The 19,139-nt window shown below is 41.2% G+C and overlaps 1 protein-coding gene across 5 annotated transcripts; it reads right to left on the reverse strand.

Annotated features, from left to right (window-relative positions):
- Positions 1-1,752: 1,752 nt before the first annotated feature.
- PCNX4 (pecanex 4) lies at positions 1,753-17,599 on the reverse strand. 5 transcript variants are annotated; one of them, XM_055717052.1, is made up of 13 exons: positions 17,459-17,599; positions 14,366-14,416; positions 12,953-13,679; positions 12,168-12,239; positions 11,130-11,309; positions 10,524-11,038; positions 9,586-9,686; positions 9,315-9,437; positions 8,683-9,046; positions 5,930-6,033; positions 4,437-5,473; positions 3,682-3,868; positions 1,753-3,315 (listed from the first exon to the last, which is right to left on the reverse strand). In XM_055717052.1, exons 3-13 carry the CDS (start codon positions 13,639-13,641, stop codon positions 3,064-3,066), a joined length of 3,624 nt encoding a protein of 1,207 aa, XP_055573027.1. In that variant the 5' UTR covers positions 13,642-13,679; positions 14,366-14,416; positions 17,459-17,599; the 3' UTR covers positions 1,753-3,063. The 5 variants fall into 5 exon arrangements, with proteins under 5 accessions (XP_055573027.1, XP_055573026.1, XP_027661028.1 ...); XM_055717051.1 differs by lacking the exon at positions 17,459-17,599 and adding an exon at positions 17,073-17,245; XM_027805227.2 differs by lacking the exon at positions 17,459-17,599 and adding an exon at positions 16,348-17,003.
- Positions 17,600-19,139: the final 1,540 nt, after the last annotated feature.

Consider the following 19,139-nt stretch of genomic DNA (forward strand, 5'->3'; position numbering starts at 1 on the left):
GGTGTTTGTGCTCACATATTTTGCTTGCCTTGCCTGAGCCCAGGACAGTTGCTGCTACATGAGCAAGCACAGACCCACCTTCGTGAACTCTGCCATTGCCAGCAGCAGCATGAGAGAACAGTGTGGAAGGAGCAACAGTACCAGTGATGGGGACAGGGTGGCAATGGGATTACCTGTTTCAGAGAGGAAGCCAAAATTAAAGGAAAATGCCAAAAGCAGAAACTTCCCAGAAAGGACAAAGCATTTGCCATTTGAAACATTCACTGCCCCAACACTTTATTCCATTAAATGGATTCCTGTTGCTTTATGGGACAGGAATGGGACAGAGGTGGTCTCCAGGACTTCAGAAGTTTTTGGTAGAGGCCCAAAAAAGGGGGTGAAAATCCTCTAGGTAAGGACTTAAAACTGATCGCGTTAAATAAAGGTTCTCCAAAGCCATGGTGAAGGTCTTATGCTTGCTTACCTTTGTGTGATGAACGCTGCGGTCTGTGAAGCAAGTAAAGCCCATGCACACACCTGGTTAGAAAACACAGCCATTCTCATGGTCACACGGGACAGCGGTGAGTGGCCTGTCATAAATTCAGTCCTAGATCCTAAGCCCAGTACTAGCATTCCATCAGTAATCCAAAGAGCAATGTATGTGCTCATGAGAGCTGCAGACAAGATGAGGCTCGAAGGTGCTCTAAATTCCTGATAAAGGAATGCTCCAAAACAAGCAGGACACAGTCCAAGAGCACACAAACAAAACACGCTTAACCGGGGCACTCAGCTGCACAAATCTGTGCTATGGACCAAGAGCTGTAACTCATGTTTCTGCCAAAGAAAAAAAAAAGACTTGAAAGAGGGTTACAGAAAGCCATGACATGAGTCAGGGTCATACTATTGCAAAACACGCTGGAATGCGTGAACTGGCTCTGTGTATTGAATAAGGGCCGGAGGACACGCTGCCTGCGATAGCAGGGGACGGGACGTTCCAGTGCATCAGAGCCCAGCCCCACGTTCCTGCGCACAAACAGGAATTCTGCATAACACCGATTCTGCTCCTCCATCTGGTACCAATTGGGATCTCTGCTAGAACACCAGGGCCACTTACCAGCAAAACTTTTCAAGAAGGCTGGGTACCCGATGGACAGCACCCGAGGAAAGCAAGAGAAGGATCACAGTTCTCTTCAGTTTTTTTTCTCAACTAGTTTATTCAGTTTACAGAAGACAAAGAATGAGGGCAGAAGTTAGAGCCATCTTTAAGTAAAAACTGCTGCTGCTGCTGCTGCAAAAAAAAAGTTAACTGAATTTTCTGTGACCATACAGAAGACAAGTAATAAGAAGCTAACAATGAGGCAAGGAGGTTTAATTTGATTTAGGAAAAACCATGAACTTCCCAACTGCTGCAAGAACAGCAAAGAACTGGAGCAAACTACTTGACTTTGTGATACTCCTGGTATTGGAAGTTTTGAATCAGATTAAACATTTTCTAGGAGTAGTTCCTTTTGGGAGGGAGCCACAATAGGTACTCTCTAAAAGCCCCTTCCAGACCAGATTCCATGACTATCTCCAGACCGTTCGTGGCCAAGCAAGGTAATTTTAGGTTATCAGGGCCTTCACTCCTGCACACCAGCCAACTACTAAAAGCTGCTGTTGATGTTCTGTGTGCATTTCATCCTGTACCTCAGAGTGTTACACCATGGAGTGTGACGGGTGTTCCCTTACCACTCCTGAAACCCACTACACAGTTTGCAGATTATTTTTTTAAAATCGTTTTTATGGTCACTGATCAAAAGAAACAGCAAATAGCCAAGTATGGAGTACACAGTCCTGTAACAAATTTTACCCGATACAAAAAGGTCTTGAAGGCGAGGAGTAAAGTAATAAACGTGCTCCAAATTACAACACTGGGTGTTCCAAACCAGTACGAATTCCGGAAGGGAGCAGATCTGATTTAAATTGATGCTACAGGTTAAAGACAGACAATTACCTACACCCTGCTCAGCATATGCCAGCAGTTACTACAGATCTACAGAGAAAACACATTTATTGTTATTAGCACATAAACACATTTATGTGCTAATAACTGGAACAAACAGGGTAAGCCACTGGAGAGATGACCCAGACCTGTGCTATTACAAACCAACTGCCAAATTCTGTTCTAACCTGTGGTAAGGTTAAAAAAATAAAATTACTTCTGGCACAGACAGCTAGATTTCTGCCCCCCCTTCATCATCAAGCTCTCACTGTATTTGTGGAAGACTGGGTAGTGATGTGGACACCGGTTGCAAACAACAATGTATATATAAAACTATGGATATTGGAAGAAAGAGATAAAATTAATCCATTTGGACTTACATTTCTTCTCTCCCCTAATGACATATTTACTTCTTTCATCAGTAGGTCACACGGGTTATTAATGCGTCAGGATGCACACTGTTTTATATAAATTCTCACTGTCCCCAAAACAAATGCTTTGGTAAAAATTGTCCCTTACAACTTACTTTGTTAGAGCACAGCTGATAACTTACTACAACTAAGGAAAAATCAGCGAAAGTCATATAACAAATGCTAAAACTGAACTCCCTCCAATACAAATTGGCCAGAATAAAAAAAAATTCATATAAATATTCGTATGTACACTTTGGTTACTAACTCTGTGGCTGACGGTACTACAGTGAGCTGTAACCTGACTGTCAGTGCAAGTCACCTGTCCAAGAAAAAGAAATAAAAATAAACCAGAATGCATCAAAAATAGTTAATGATCAGAATTGTGCTGCTCTTCTCTAAACTGGAGAAGAGAATTTCAGCATCTCATGGCTCGTCGGCCACACAGGCAATGGTGTCTCACGTGTTCCAGCAGCAAGAAAACAGTTCAGGACTTCCTGCCTGCTGAAGGCTCTGGTAGCACCATCTCTGTGCAACTCATGTACGCTGGCTCGGCACTGCCATCCAACGCCGTTTTAAGAGTAAAATCGCGTTTGTAGTGTATAAACGTAGCATGAGCATTTGATTCCCAACATGCAATGAAAAATACAAAACAATCGTAATAGTAATTAAAAAAAAAGTGCTACCAACATTCTAGAACAAAGGCAGATGCAGAAGTTCAGATGAATACACAGGGTAGCCCAGAGGTGGGTCCGCAGCTTGCACCGTTAGGTTGCGCAGAAGAACTGGGTGTGCCTGGATGCTGTAGCGTTCTTCATCATCATTTGTAGCATACAGCAGCTCCCAGGACAGGTTTGCCCACTGACCTCGGACAGCTTCATCATTAAGTTTTCCCACTTGTACTAACAATTCCTGAAGAGTAAGGACTCGCCCAGTGTAAATTCCCTTTAAGAACAAACACATCAATACGTTCAGTACACTCCCCAAGAAGATACACAAGCATTTTGCATACAAAGCACTAAACGAAGCTCTGGGGCTACATACTATGAATATTGTTCCTTTACAAGTGGCAATGTATAAACCAGTCTCCTTGGTTCAATTTTTCTGTGTAGAAAGACAATCAGGAAATATTGCTGCACCTGAGGAACGACGCGGTGTGATTTTCAAAACAGTGATGTCAGCTCCTCTCTAGTACAAACACAAATTTGTTCGTACAGCCTTCATGTTTTGGAACACAATTTAAAAAAAAAAAGTAACAGTGGAAAAGGAAACCAAACTTTACCCTTGCATACTAGTAATTTTTCTTCTTACCATGTTTGGGTCATGCCCCAGTGAAAAAAGGTATGGCTTTTCCTGAAGAACTGCCTGCTGCCACTCAAGATCTGATACCAGTCCAATGTACCAATCATTTTCATATTCTTCCAGGTAGTTAACCAGCTCTTTGAAGTTCTCCACTGGACCCAGGCTCGCTTTGTCAACCATAAGTTTAAAAGTGTATCTGAAAGGCACAGAAAGTCATACAGCAAGCAGTGCAGCACAAGGCAGGAGGAAGAAAGCCTCCTCAGGCTACAGAAGGTGGAGAGGCACCACCACATGCTACCAAGCACGAACAACTTTCTAAGTTCTTGCTTGTCAGCCGAGTCACCGGCAGTTAGTACGGGTATGCTTTTAGCTCACCCAGATGTAAAAACACATTAGCTTAAACATCTTTCATTCACCTCAAATACTGTTCTTGCTGCCTGATAATGGAAAGTGTCAAACCTCTAACTCCACCACAATTCTCTTAGATTATGGGGACAATGAAAAGGGGTTGTTTTTTCCCCACTTAACACAGCAGATTTCCAGTGCTAGAGGCAGCTGCTGGGGGGAAGGGAATAAGGAAGGAATCTCCTTATCACAGTGTTCACTGCCTGCGGTTACGGGCAATATTTATGTAGGAAGAAGCTACAGATACATTTAAATGATACAGTTTTAACATGAACTACTCCTAGGGAAGTGATACTTACTTCAAATTACAAGACTCTTTATATATTTTTTTATAATCGGAGGGAATGTTTTTCTTTTACCTGAATGCTTTTAATGCAAGTTGGAAAAGCTCTGGTTTGCCTGTTAGCCAGTCCAAACCAACAGACCACGGGATACCACCAGTATAGGCTCTGAACACATGGCTCGGGGCAGGCACGGTGTTATCCAGGCCAAACAGACCAAAACAACATGACAATACTCCATGGATGTATAAGTCTTTCAAAGCTTTATCTTTCATAAGGTCTTCAAGTAAATTAGAAGGCTTTTCTTTCAGGTGAAAAAAGTCCAGCTGACTCAAAATGAAGTGGTACCATTCTTCTGGAAACCTCCGCCTCATTTCATTGACTTTGGAAGAAGGCACTGGGGCTGTTCTCCATTCTTCAGGAATGCTCAATAGCTCCGAGTAAGAGCAACTAAATTCAACCTGAGGTAAAACTTCTTGCTGTTTCCCTTTGTCTACAGCAGGAAGCCCAAGGACAACAGCCCTGTATAATTTATCTTCCGGTGACATTTCTGGTGGGACATCTTGGCTCTGTGTTTCTACAGATCCCGGAATAGACAGATGTACTTTTGGTGTAATTCCCAACTGCCCAAGTTCTTTTCTGTCTTTCATTCTGCCACTGGGTTCAAGATGAAAAATGACACTATCATCAGTCCAGTCCTCAATTGTATCAACACTAAAGCTGTCTTCTTCCCTCAGAGGCCTGGATCTTTCTACTGAACCGCTATGCTGGTTATCTGGAAACGATCCTTTCTTGCTCTTGTTGGCGTCGCCTGAGCTTTCCCATGTTTTTGATTTTTTATAACAATACTGGACTAGCATCCATACAAGCACTTTAATGAAATCATCTTTCAGATGCTTTAAATTCTCATGACAGTCAATTATTCCAGATAACACATTTCTGGCATCAGAATACAGCCGCACAGGTAGAACAGTACAAGGAGTCAAAATGTGTCCAAAATGGTGATTAGGAGAGAATATCTTGGTGTGCTCCTGATGTTCGAAGGCCATTTCAAAAATTTCATCAACTCTGTGAGCTTCAGCGGCATGACAGGACGTTTCCTGCAATTCTAGCCCCTAAGGCATAAACGAAAACAATTTGGTTTTAGCCTTCACCAGTACACAACCCTAAATGCTAGCAAGCTGTTTTCTTGCAACAAAATTTTTCTGAACAAATAAAGATACATTCCATTGTCAGTATTTCCACAACTGAAACCACAAATCTAATTAGAGATAACAGTAATAGCAAAGCACTCGCTACAGTATTAGACACAGATCAATGTATTAAACAAATCTTTGCCTCATACAGATTTTATTAGCCAGCTTATTCAAGATGATGTGTCACAAGCTGTATGATAAAAAATATCACATCTGCTCAGCATGTCAGTTGCAGGACTAGTTAACACAGCAATAACTCATCTTAAAAAATTGACTGTATTATCAGGTAAATTAGTTACATTGCTGAAATGCTATACAGCAAAATGTTTGCATGATTTCAAAACATTAACATGCCAGTCCCCAGCATGCAGTTACCTTAATGTTCACACCACAGTAAGTGAAGCCTTTTTCTAACACCAACATCCACATCAGTCTATCCTGAAAGCGGCACAAATAATGTGATCCAGGCAGAAAGAGACCTAGTCAAGAAAAAAACAGAACAACCCAAAACCTATGTATTACTGTGGCATTGTATTAACAAAAACCTTTTCTACATGCCAACTGAGGAATTGAACTGCAAACAAAATATTTCTGCTTCAACATCAAAACCAGTTAAAACTGGCTAGCTAGTACACTCACTTAAGAAACTACCTGCAAAGCTAGATCCTGAAATTGTAGTCCCCTCTGAAAAAGCTGTGGAAAACTGGGAAACCCTCATACAGCTTCAGGACTACAATATTCATACTGGACGAGGGTTAAGCAACCCCACCCTCAATTCCCTTTGTAGAGACAACTTTCACGATTAAAGATAATTTTTGCTGAATTTCCAACTGCACAGTTCCCACTGACGTCACCTGGAGTCTAAAATTCCTATGACTGCTGAACGCATTAAGGAATCATCATCTAGCACATAGGTATATTAATGGTCCTATTTCCTGTGGAGTATGAAGTTTATTTCTCCCATAAAAAAAACCAAAACATAACTCAACAGGACTTGTCTGTATTTCAGAAAGATTAGAAAATATCCCTTAGGATGCAAAATCCCAAGTGCAAATTATTCTGCTCAAGTGCCAGTTTACCAATGGCATAATATCACACCCATTTTACAGATCATAAATAGAGGCAGAGCAAGAGCACCTGCTCATCTTGAAAGATTTGTGAATTGGTATCATACACATTGAACACTAAGTAGATAAAGTGGAAATCATCTGTAGTCTTTCTGAAATACCTTTGTGTGCCTGTGTCTGGAGTGTGAGGGAAAGTATATCCAATCCCACTGTATTAAGGCTGACATCACCAAAAAGAGCCACACAAAATGAACTGGCATTTGAAAACCAAGTCCTGAACAACTTCAGATCATACCAAATGATCTGTACTCAAAAATTCCACGATCTGGCTCTCATCATAAAAATTAAAAATAAAAATTAAAAAAATGCTTATGTAAAAAAAAAAAGGTACTTTCTGTATCTTCTACCTATTTCAATAAAAAGTGCAATGCCAAACTTCCTAGCAGCTGGTGGTTATACCGTATTTCTTTTAAGTTATAGCCTGCTGTCAACTTCTCCAATACAATGATGCTGCTCTTAAGGCTGACATATGCTGCGAGTTTATGACCTGCTTCTGCTGTCACTCACATCCAAGTGACCACTCACACACAGTTTTATAATGTTGTAAAATGAAATCAGTGAAATCAACCATTAAGCTGTGGTTAAAATTTAAGTAACCTTTTCTATCCCACTGAGCTAATGAAGTGCATTTTCTTGCTAACATTTTGCAAAGATTTTAATTCTTTCCTTGCCAGCTGTTAAAGCTACTAAAACTCCTTTACACAGAAAAAAGTATGGTTTTAAATTAGAGACACACAAAACGGTACCTCTTCATTTTGAACTCATCTGAGAAGCCCACATTTTTTCTTGCTTGGAGACATTCATTCACAGGCTTTCCCATTAAAGAGAGGATTTTTTCCGCCTCAAGACTAGTGTTTTAAATTATTTAATCTGAGGCATACATGCCACCAGAGTCATGATGGCTATATAGATATTAAATACATGTATAGATAAAAAATAGATAACAAATACAGAACAGACAGAGATAAACATATTATATATAAAACACATAGGCTGATGCAGTCGACAAACGGAAGTGTCTCTCTTCTTTAGAGGAAAAAAGCTTCCTAGCTTTATTTTTTTAATACCTCTCTCTACACCAGTACTAAAAGTGCAGTAAATGTTTCCTAGTAAAGCACTTGCATACAGTCTTCAGAAATGCAATTAAAGTTTATGTTCATTGTCTTCAAATATTAGTCTACTTTTTCTAGTCCTAAGCCATTTTCTAAAAGGCTTATGTAAATATTTGCCTCTTCTCTAAGGGCAATGATCTTTTGATTATTTAGGTTATACAAAGACTGTTTCTCAAGAAAACGAGCTTGCGATTTTAACAGTTATCCTGCCTACACCTGACAAAAGAGTTGGCATTTCTTCACCTGTTTATACAATTCTGTGGAACACCCATCATGATGTCTTTCACAGGCTTTAAGATAACAAGCACTGTTACAGTCCTACCCTGTGTGCGCAAGATGTGACATTAAGTCTTATCAGCTGGTTCTGTTCTTAACAAATTACTGCTAGTTAGGCTACATCACGTGTTTTATGTACATCCAGTCCATATTTACTGTACCTAATTAACACAGCCAAATTAGCAAAGTTACCTTCCGGATCCTGAGTGATGCAGAGAGACACATAGATACACAAAGAACAGTCTGACACACCTCTTTCTCCCTGCTGTCAAGAGAAGTCAGTTTATTGCCTCTGATGACATGGAATGAGTGCATACCATCCTTTTTGTTCAGTATAAAAACGTTAGGAGTGATACTGTTTCACCACCACTTAATTTCTCCCTATTTTAAAGATAACAAACCAGACCGTTTTTTTTACAAGAATGTAACGACTAGAGATGTATGAGGATAGAAATAATCACTTCCCTCAACTGAACAATCTCCAAATACCAGATTTAAACTCTGCTGTGAAACATGCTTTAAACCAGATGCTATGATTCTCCTGTTCTCCAGCAAAATTGTGTTTCCCAAAATATTTAGCTACATTTCCTTGCAGTGTGGCTAGCGTACCTACCTAGGCTACCGGCTGCGAGTGCAGACTGCAGAGCAACAGCCAGACTCGGAACCATCTGCTGGTAGTACACTGTATCGGAGCAAACACCCGCTGCAGCACCCACAGGGCCCGGCCAGCTTCGGATAGGCCTAGGAAACCCAATCAAAAATACCGGTAGCGTGAAGAGGGGCAGCAAGGGAGAAGAAAGCAGCGCAGAGATGGCAATGAAGGTCAGCAGGATTGGGAAGAAAACAATGTTGAGTGTGATTAAGGTGGCGGTAGATTTACGACGCTGCTTCTTCTCTGTCCACGATGTCAAAAGAATAGCTACGGCAAACTGCAACTTGGAGACAAACTGAAGCAGTCGATCCCGCAGAATACCAACCTGCAAGATACATACAACACGCACATTTATCACATTTATTTGTAGCCTGCATCATATAATATTCAGCACTGCCAAAGCTGCCTTATCTACAATAATTTTAAGAAAATGAAGCGTGATTATCACTGGCTGGTATTAACGTGTGTATCTTAGTACAGTTTTTTAGCTTCTACTTGCTAGGTCCTAGACTCTAATTCTCTAATGGGGGAGGGCAAGGAAACAAAGACTTTCAGTGACAAGCATCTGCTTAAATTTACATTATGAAAATTACCAGTAAAAGTCTGATTCCTGTATCAAGGCTCCTGTTCCACCAGAGGTCTGGATTAAACACCAACATTTGTGCTACGGACACAACCACTATGTCCAGTAGGGCATTTTCTGTATTCTGCCAGACCTAAAATAGAGATATGTTACACATACGTTTAAAAATTTATTTCTCTCTCTCTGTTTTCATGACCTGGAATATTTCTTCCAAGTCACCTTAATACTTAAATCATGTAGAAGAGAATTTCTTAGGCTAATGTATTTAAAATTCAAATTACCATCCTAAATATTCTTGTGAATCCAATGCAAACAGACACAGAATGAAGATTCTGTAGCGAATGGTCTAGTGACAGGAATGCTATCATAGCAAACGGAGACACTGTAATTGAAATAAAAGAATCATTGATTTCCTTTCAAGAACATAATTAAAGTCTACAGAAGTAAGCAGTCTTATTGCAGAATGGAAATATTAGCATAACAAGAGAACTCTTCCCTGCATTATTACAAACTCTTCTTTGTATTACACCTCCAGGATATCAAACAACAGATTTGGACTGACGGCCCAAGACAGCACATACGTCGATGCTTAGTTATTACTTGCTATTGCTTTTCTTGTCGTTGGTTTGTCTGTTTCCCCAAGAACATGTGAACACTCAAATAAGTAAAAATAAACATGGGAACAGCATTCATCAATCCGCTTCCCTGAACTGATGCTTCTTTATGAAATAATTTAGATCAAATTTTGGTTCCCCCAAAGTAGATACATTGTCCCTAACCTACCAGAAAGGAGACCATTCCCTTTACTAGCAAGTTGCAAGAACCAAATATTTAATCACCCTGAACACTCTCTCAACTCACTTCCCCCCCCACACCCCGAGTACCTTTTAAAAAAATCTACAAGAGCCATTTTTTCAAAAGTGAGTACTGATGTTACAACTAAAATTCTTTAAAATGCCTTGCTTTCGGAGTTGGACTTTTAAAAAACTCAATTTTTTAGGTTTACTCCTAAAAAAAATAAAATCACTCATCACTTTCAAGTATTCTGAACCAGTAGTTTTGACCTCAATGCACAATTTAGTAAAACATCAACAAGTATTTCCGGCTACTTCGTTTTTCTCAGCTCATTCACAGAAGCTTGTACATACAGTAATTCTAGCATTGTTTCAATCTTCCTACAAGCATCATCTAACAAACAACAGACAGTGCATATTCCTACCTAGTGTCAGTAAAATCCTCCTGACAACACCAACTTTCATTAGCCTTCTTTGCTTCTCCATGAACACAGTCACAGTCCTGACATCCTTGGGATAAAAGGGGTTTCGGAAGACTCCAAACAAGTACACTCTCTGAATCTCTCTAAGAATCCACATAGTTATAAGTAATACGATCAGAACGTAACTTGCTATAGCCTGAGGACTGGCTTTGGAAAATGATGAAAAGCCTGCAAATTGATGCAGCAGGCTAGCTTCTATGAGAGCAAATGCCAACACAGTCAAATAAAAAACAAATTCCCTCCACCCAAATTGTATTCTAAGACCTCTCTGCATAGTTTTAGATTTGCTGGAGGCTAAATGGCCGATCATGGTGTGTTTGAAGGCAAAACCAATCTCGCTTAGGTTAAGACTCAGTATGAACCCAAATCCAGTCATGAAGAGGATCACACCAAGAGTGCTGGGAATGAAATACGATGCTATTGCTGTTCCAGCAGAAATGAGAAACATTACTAATAACCTGTGAAGGAGAAAATAAAGAAGATTTGCTTGAAAAGAAAAAGGTTATCAACAATACTAATATATTTTACAATTATATAAACAACATTTACTTTGGGTTACTTGACATAGGTGAACCTCCTAGTCCAAACTCCAACAGTTGTTCCATTCCCCACAGAAAAAGTGCGTCAAGCGGGGGCAGAATTCCCATTGCCCACAAGAATGGCAGAAAAATAAATACGATGTGCAAAATCTGGTTTGTCTGTTCTAGAATGGGTGTGTTGACAGCAAACCTGGATAAAAGAAGAAATGTATTTGACTTCTGTGAAGGAAATGATACCTGATGTGCAGGAAGACTTTCTGTTTAATTACTACAGCTAATCCAGAAGAGTAAACATTACATATTAAATCTACAAAACCTCAACCAGTATCTTTAAAAAACAAAAAGAGGGACATACATTTATGCTTGGGGCAGTAATACACTAATTAGAACATCAGAACACGGGCTTATTTTTCACTGAAAAGATCTGAAGCCTTTAGATTACACAGATCAGTCAAGTGATGTAAGTATCCTAATCATTTTGATACTGTTGTGATAATATACTGAAGAAATACTTGTGCAAAAAGGATGGTCCACAGGCTCGAAGACCTCAACTGTTTAACAAAAAAATGCAAAGTATTTTTTCAGAATTACAAAATTCAATTTTTGTGCAAATTCAAGACCCAAGACATAAGCCTTAATACTGAAAAAACTGGCATGTTGCCTGTACACCAAGAGAAAAAATTTCTTTAGGAATACAAAATGTTATTGTCTACATAAAAGCATTAAAATCTTCCTGTAAAAATACAAAAATCAGTGTTAGAAATCTGCGTAAATTCAAAGTCACATGTAGTTCACCAGCTAGCTAATTAAAGGTGGACTGCTAAGGTATTTGGTTTCTTTCTACCTTTTAATAAATAAATAAACCTCAAAGGATTTTTTTCCCCCAGCAATTTAAAGAATGTCTGAATTTTCTCCTCAGGAAATTAGATAGAAGAATTTGGGGTCCAAAACCACATGTGTAATTCTCATATCATAAATGAAGAGGCAACTAGTGTAAATCATTAACAAAGACATCTCCAAGTGCAAAACTAGTAAAATTAAAACATACCTTTTTTTCAAATGCATTTGAAGTACCCCAACTATAAAATATGTACATGTGACAAAGTGATACAAATACCACCTGACAGGGAGAAAGAATGCAGAGTAAACCTAAAAGCATCTTGCTTTAAGAGATGCTAAATACTTCAGCTAAGACACTCATCTGAAACGTGGAAATTTATAAGTCTCCTATTTGTAGGCTGACATAGTTCTTTGTATTACAACAACGTTTAAAAATCCAAGTTCAAAATTCATATAACAAAAATAGTGCAATGTTCACATCTGCTTATCCATGAAAACCAAATTCATAGTCCTTTTTTGCCCACAGTTTAAAACACTCTGCCATCACTTTGCAGAGATTTAATTGGAAAATACTCCAGGACAAATTCTAAATACAAACCCAGCACTCCTGAAGTACGTAGTGTTTAGATCTGATTCCAGGTCAGGAACATGTTTTCAAAACACATCCTTTCGAAAGATGCTGATGCAAATGTTCTTGTATAAAAATACTGAAATTGACACTGTTGAAGATAATTTTAGCTATCCCTTACTTAGAAACTGCTCCAACTGCTCTTCCTAATTTATGCTGAATGCTGTAAAAATTTAAGAACAACCTTTTATGCAGTGTAGAGCCTCAATTTTTACCATATACTCTTCTAGGTTCTTTCTTTTACATTCGTACAGCTGATTAAAATCCCAAAATAAATTTTCCTCAGAAGAGTAATTTCATCTGTTTCATCAAAAATATATAGAATAACCATTACTTGAATTAGCTAAATGCTGTATTAAGTTTACCTGTGTGCAAGATCCACTGCAATAAAGACAAAAATGTAGAAAGGTCTCATCAGAGCAGTGATTTCATAAGTATCCAGTGCTTGGAAAGTAGCTGTTTCTGTAGCTGTATTTATGATTAACGAATACGCTCCTATACATATAGTCACCCATCCAAATACAAAGATCATAACTGTTCCTCCAATGTTGCTATACAGCAAGGTTATTCTGTTTGGCAGCAAATACCAAGTTCCCAACCCACACAATACCCCTGCCAGAAGGGAATGAAATACAGTGTTGATTATATACTTCTTGCCAGGAATAATAAATTTTACTGTCTCTGAACCTAGACAGCTGGAAAATTCAAACTCATCTTCATCTGTTAGGGTATTCTGAATTTGCATTCTTTCTACTGTTACTGTTTTCTGCTTTGCATATAGATTTGCCATCTGAAGAGCAAGTGCAGTAACAAACATCAGTCCTCCTGAAAGTGCCGCGGTACAGTAGTCTTTCATAATACCTAATTGGAACAAAAGTGTACCTACTCCTCCCAAAACCCATGGCACCAAGAAAAGAATAATCTGATTCACGTATATGTACAGAGGGGCACAATAGCCTAATTTAAACCGGGGACCTCCCAGCACAGTCTGTGGAAAGCGCTTCAAGAAGAACTCCTGCTTGTAATCATTTAGTAGAGGTACATCTGGACCCATTCTTATTACTCAGGAATGCTGGATGACTATCATCTTTCCTGTAAGAGAACAGAAAGAAAAAGAAGGAAACATTACTGAATCTGGAACTCAGAACTTAACCAGGGAATTCTTCTGTCCTATTTTTGTTTAACAAGTTATAGTGGAATTCTGACAGTGTTAGCAGACATCATCCTAAAGCACCCACAGAATCTGCCAGAATACAACTACTAAGCAAACACCTAAAATGGAAAAAGACTATTTTAAAATGTGAACATATTCTTTAATCTGAAGCCTTACGCAGCAAATGAAACATACAATCTGTTCTTGGGAGATAATAAAACCAACACATGTCCACAGCAGAACACTTTCTGAGAACTTTATTTTTTCTCCATCCACTCTGATTCCTGTCACATCTTGCCACAGACCTCTAAATCCAGTTAATCCTGTTAAGGATCTCCATACACAAGCTGAAGAGTCAGTGATTTCAGTGAATAGCCACATAAGTGCAAGCATACAGTCACACTGAGGTCCCTGTAAAAATCAAAGCCTTTGAAATACACTAACAGAAAAAAAAAAAAAAAAATACTAGTAGAAGCATTAAAAATTGTTTTCCACACCAGCATTTTTACTGTCCTCCCTACACGTAAGTACAGTGAGATCCTGTTCTGTAACAAGTGCTACACAAGACATAAAGCAGTTCACTTTCTGCTTCCTAAAACATATAAAATAAAATAAAAAACAGTACTTGAGTTGTAGCAGAATCAGCATATATTCTTCTATATGTCAACGAAGAAAGCTGAAAAAAAGGAAAGAGATACCTGTAAACATTTGCAATTAATCAAACAGAAATCAGATACGAATACTCATTTAGAGATGCTCAGGCAATGTAGAAATAATGAATGTAAGATGGTAACTATGATATTCAAATTTAATGTTATGCTACTAGTCACAAAGGCAAGAATCCATGAATGACCGGTAGAAACTCTCAAGCTAAGAAACAGGACGAAAAATCAGCACAAAACCACAATGCTAAAGCACTTCATCAATGATGATTCTAAAAAAAAAAAGATGATAGTTTGCATTAGTAGATGTGCAAGCACAGAAATTCTGACTTTCTTCTACTGGACCCATATAAGTTGATGAATTAGCCATCATTGCAGATATTTTAAAAATTAAACACTCTGCTCCCGTGGAGTTTCCAAGCTACCATGATTCCTTCTTTCTACAATACCAAATGCTTTTAGGCACTTCTGAGAACAATTTACTCCTTACTTTTAAACAGGTATTAATCATCTGCCTGTAGGTACATGTATGTACCAGGTCAACATGGGATAAATTAGAAACAGTGCAAATGAGAGAGATAAAAGCCCAGTCATATGCATTATCACAACTGGAAATTTGCATTCAGGGTCCACTAAGTTCACAATGAAAAGAAGGACCCCACGAGCTCTCTAGACACATGCCGTGTAGGCTGTGGAATTTATTATTTTTTTTAGAGTTTTTTTTATTTCAATTTGGAATTTGTACACATAGAATATTGAAAACATAAGAGGGTTTTTGGTCATATTATTTAAAGCCATTGAAAGTTTCTTAAGCGAAGGATAAGGCAGCAGTCAGTCTTAATGAAAAAGACACGTTGACAATGGAGAGGGGAATTCATTGCAGTCAGCTCAGGAATTTGAAAATGTAACAAGGACACACCCAACCAAAAACAAATTTCAAATATAATTAAACAAAAATAAATCAAAATTCAGCCAATCTTGTCTAGAAAAAGAAACACTGTTTAGAGGTTGCTGTGGAAGTTACATGCAGTAGATTTATAAGCATGCAAGTGACAGAACCTGAGTTTTAAAAGAAACACAGAACCAACACATGCATGGTCTTGCTTGAAAAACGGTTTTTGGGCATCTGTGTTTTTCTGCACTAAGAAGGGCTATTTTTGTTTCAAGTTCTAGTCTGCATTTGTGTTTGTCAGTTTATATTGCTAACAAAATGTTAACAAAACACTCCTCTTACAGTTTCTGTGTAAACAACAGACATCTCTGTGCGAGACAAAAATCTACATACATAAAACAATACAGTTCTACTTGGCTATACTCCAAAATGAGCCATAAAAAGATCTGAATTTATTTATAAATTAAAATCCCAAGACTGAAGCTCATGAACTATGGAAACAATACTCTCGACTTATCCTCCTGGCTTCCAAACAGTCAGGTAGCACATCAGGACTTCAAAGAGGCACTTGTGCGTGTGTGTCTCCTTATTTCTGTGCAGAGCCCTAGCAACAAGACTCCACACATTAGCGAGTGTTTACAGGATCTGGCTTCAATATACATTCCTAACATACAGGCCTGGCCTGACTCCGACAACTTGCCTGGTTACCCAAACAATTTGCACCACAACAGTCTGTCACCACCAGCAGGGATCCCTGCAACTTAGGTAGTACCTTAACAAGGATAGTAAAAGGCCTTTAACACCATAAAGCAACTTGACAAGTTCCTCCCCTACAATATCCTCTGTCCTTATTACAAAAGGAAACAAAGCAAATCTTGCTCAAATTCAGGAATCCACAAAAAGGCATGACTTTTTGTCTAACGAACACCATCCTTCGTGCCCACTGATGGCGGATCTGCTCGTGGTTCGGCTTTACTTCAAGCGGATTACAGAACACGTGTACAGCTCCCAGCCATCTACGTCCTGAAGCACCTCAGCCTTAAAAATACCTACCTCGCTGGTCTGCCAGGCGAATTTTCATGCGAGACCATGTGGTCAGGGTTATAAACCACCTGCCGGCACAGGCCAGCGGAACACCACGGCAAAGGCGCGGGGAAGGCCGTGGGCAGCCCAAGGCCGGGTGCCCCCCACCACGGCTGCAGCCCGGGCTGTGCGGCCAGCAGGCTGGGGTCTCTCCTGAACAGCGCCCATGCCGTCCCCAGCGAGACCGGGGATGCAGCGGTTTAGGCCCCAACACGCTCCATCCAGTTCAGGGAAGCGCATCCCGGGACCACCGTTGGGAAGGGCTGCAGACCAGCCCCTTCCCGAGACACCTCTGCGCCTGACCAGAGCGGCTCCTGCCGGAGCCACCGCGCTTCCCAGCCAGCCGCCTCTCCCTCAGGCCTTCTGCACTAACGGAAATTAAAATAATCAACCGAGCGAGCAAAAATAGAGCCTCTGCTGCTTTCAGCTCCGGCGGAGACGAAGGGGAGCCAGGCAGCCACCGGGCCCGGCGGGGCACGGCCGATGGGCAAACCCAGGAGAGGACAGCGCCGGCCAGGCAGAGCCCGGCGGCTTCCCCGGCCGCCCCCGCACCGCCGCCGCGCCCCGGGGAGGCCCTGGCGCCCCCGCCTGCTCCAGCGCAGGGCCCCGCGGCGCCGGCCGCCCCCGGGGAGCGCCGGGCAGGTGCGCCCCCGCACCCCTGCGCGGTGAAGCGCCTCTGCGAGGCGGGCACCTACCTCTGGCCCGGACCCACTGCAGGTCAGGGGCTTTGCGGGGCGGGGGGAGAAGGGGAACGGGGCTGAGCCTGCGGCGGGAGGAGGCCGGAGGATTGCCGAGCGCTCTCCCCCCCCCCCCGCCCCAGGGCTGTCCTGGGGGAGTGGGAACGGCGCAGGCGGCCGCCGGGCGCTCCTCCCCGCCAGCGCTGACCTTCGCACCCAGCTGCTGCCGAGGTCGGCGGGGAGAAGGAAAGCGGAGACGGCAGCTAACGGCGGCGGTGAGGCCCGGTGTCGCCGCCGTGGCCCCCTCCCTTCCCCGCCCTCTCTTCCCTCCCCTCGGCCACTGCCGCCATTTTGCCCGCCTGAGGCAGCCGGTGGCGGCTGGGCGCCGCGGGAGTCTGCGCTACCTGCGGGAAATGGCCTCGGCAGCGGGGTGGTGCTGGGTTTCGCGGCTTGTCTTCTCGGTGGGGTCGGCACAAGAGCTGCGAGCGGCGGCGAAGGCGAGGGGCCGCCCGCCTTCCCGCTGCCGGCTGGTGCCCCGCGCCCGGCCGCTCAGCCGCCGCCCTGGCCGCCCGCGCTTCCCTCAGCCGCGCGGCTGCTGGCGGCCCCGCTTTCCAGCGCAGCCATCGTCCTCCTCCGGTGAGACCGGGCGTGAGGCACCTCTCTAGCCGGGGCCTGCCAGCAGCGTCCCGGAGTGCAGAAAAAGAAAAGAAACCCCCTGAGCGGGCAGAGGAGCCGCGGCACGCTGCGCGGGCAGGCCGTGCCCCCGGCGGCGCGGGGCCTCCTCGGCTGCGGAGTTTGGCACCCGGACAGCTTCGGTCTCCTCGAGCTTCTTTTCGTCCCTCAGAGCTGGCATGGAAATGGCAGAGGCTGTTTTTTCATGACTTCTTTAGTAGTCATCATAATTACCCACATTAACAAAAGTGCACGACTGACCAGATTGGTCTGTTTCATTATTATAACATTTAACATTCAGTACACAACATTCTAGTATTACATTAAAACATTTACCACAAATACACAATCCTCAACATTCTGACGTGATAGTAAAATACTCTTTAAAAGTTTCCATAATCTTGACTGGTCAGTATATGTATAATTCAAGAGAACACTGGTTCTAGCCTCAGGTAGAAGAAAATGCATTCTCAGTTTTCTTCTAGGTTAAATAAACGTTAAGCACTCGTTGGCAAATTGAAATATAAATCCAAATACTGCAATACTACATACCACTTCAAATCGCACCCATTAAACATTGAGATTATTTAATAAGAGTGAGCATGCTTAATATAATTTGTATCTAATAATACTAAAATGTGTAATTCACTATTCATTAGAACACCAGGGCATGCATGTCTACCTTAATATCCATGTTACAACAATCACCATATACATTCTTAGTTATATCCAATTTAATCTGAATCCCTAATGTAACACACAGACATACGCTTAGAATTTTAGATAAACTAAAGGATTCACAGTAATCAATTCTTATCAGAAGCATTTTAACCTTTCTGTGGGTTTGTTAATCTTTATTCTTCAGAGGTAATAAAAAGGCAGCTTGGGGTATTCAGTGTAAAACCTTGGAAACACTAGAAAAATGCCCATTTACCTTTGCTGAATTTCTTTTAAATGAAGTTCAGTGGTACAACTAGAGTCCAGCCTCCTGGAAGACAAATGCAAGTATCTAAAAAATCAATCCGTTTTTTTTTCAGGATCCTTGATTTAAGATTTATTCACCCTGTTCTTCAATCTGTTGTATCTGTTGCAATCCTATTAAAATCAATATTTGTATGTCTCGTATATATTCCAAGGTAAATATAATCTCTGTACAATTCACTAAAGGTTGGTAGCAGGTATTTGCTTTTTGTTGACAAGTTTCATCCTGTCTCAGTTTATCAATTCAGTTATGATTTCATGAAAATGATGATTATTTTGTGGAATATGTAAACCCTAAATAACAATTTTAAGGGGGGGAAGCAGAAAACGTTAGATTTATTTCTTTGCAAGCTGCACCACTTGTGTTTCAAAACGCAGAAGGCTTCTTGCCTGTCCTCATTTCCTATGGTTTCACTCTTGCTCAGAAGAATA

This window comes from Falco cherrug, chromosome 7 (assembly GCF_023634085.1).
Source record: "Falco cherrug isolate bFalChe1 chromosome 7, bFalChe1.pri, whole genome shotgun sequence".
In the NCBI taxonomy this organism is placed as follows: domain Eukaryota; kingdom Metazoa; phylum Chordata; class Aves; order Falconiformes; family Falconidae; genus Falco; species Falco cherrug.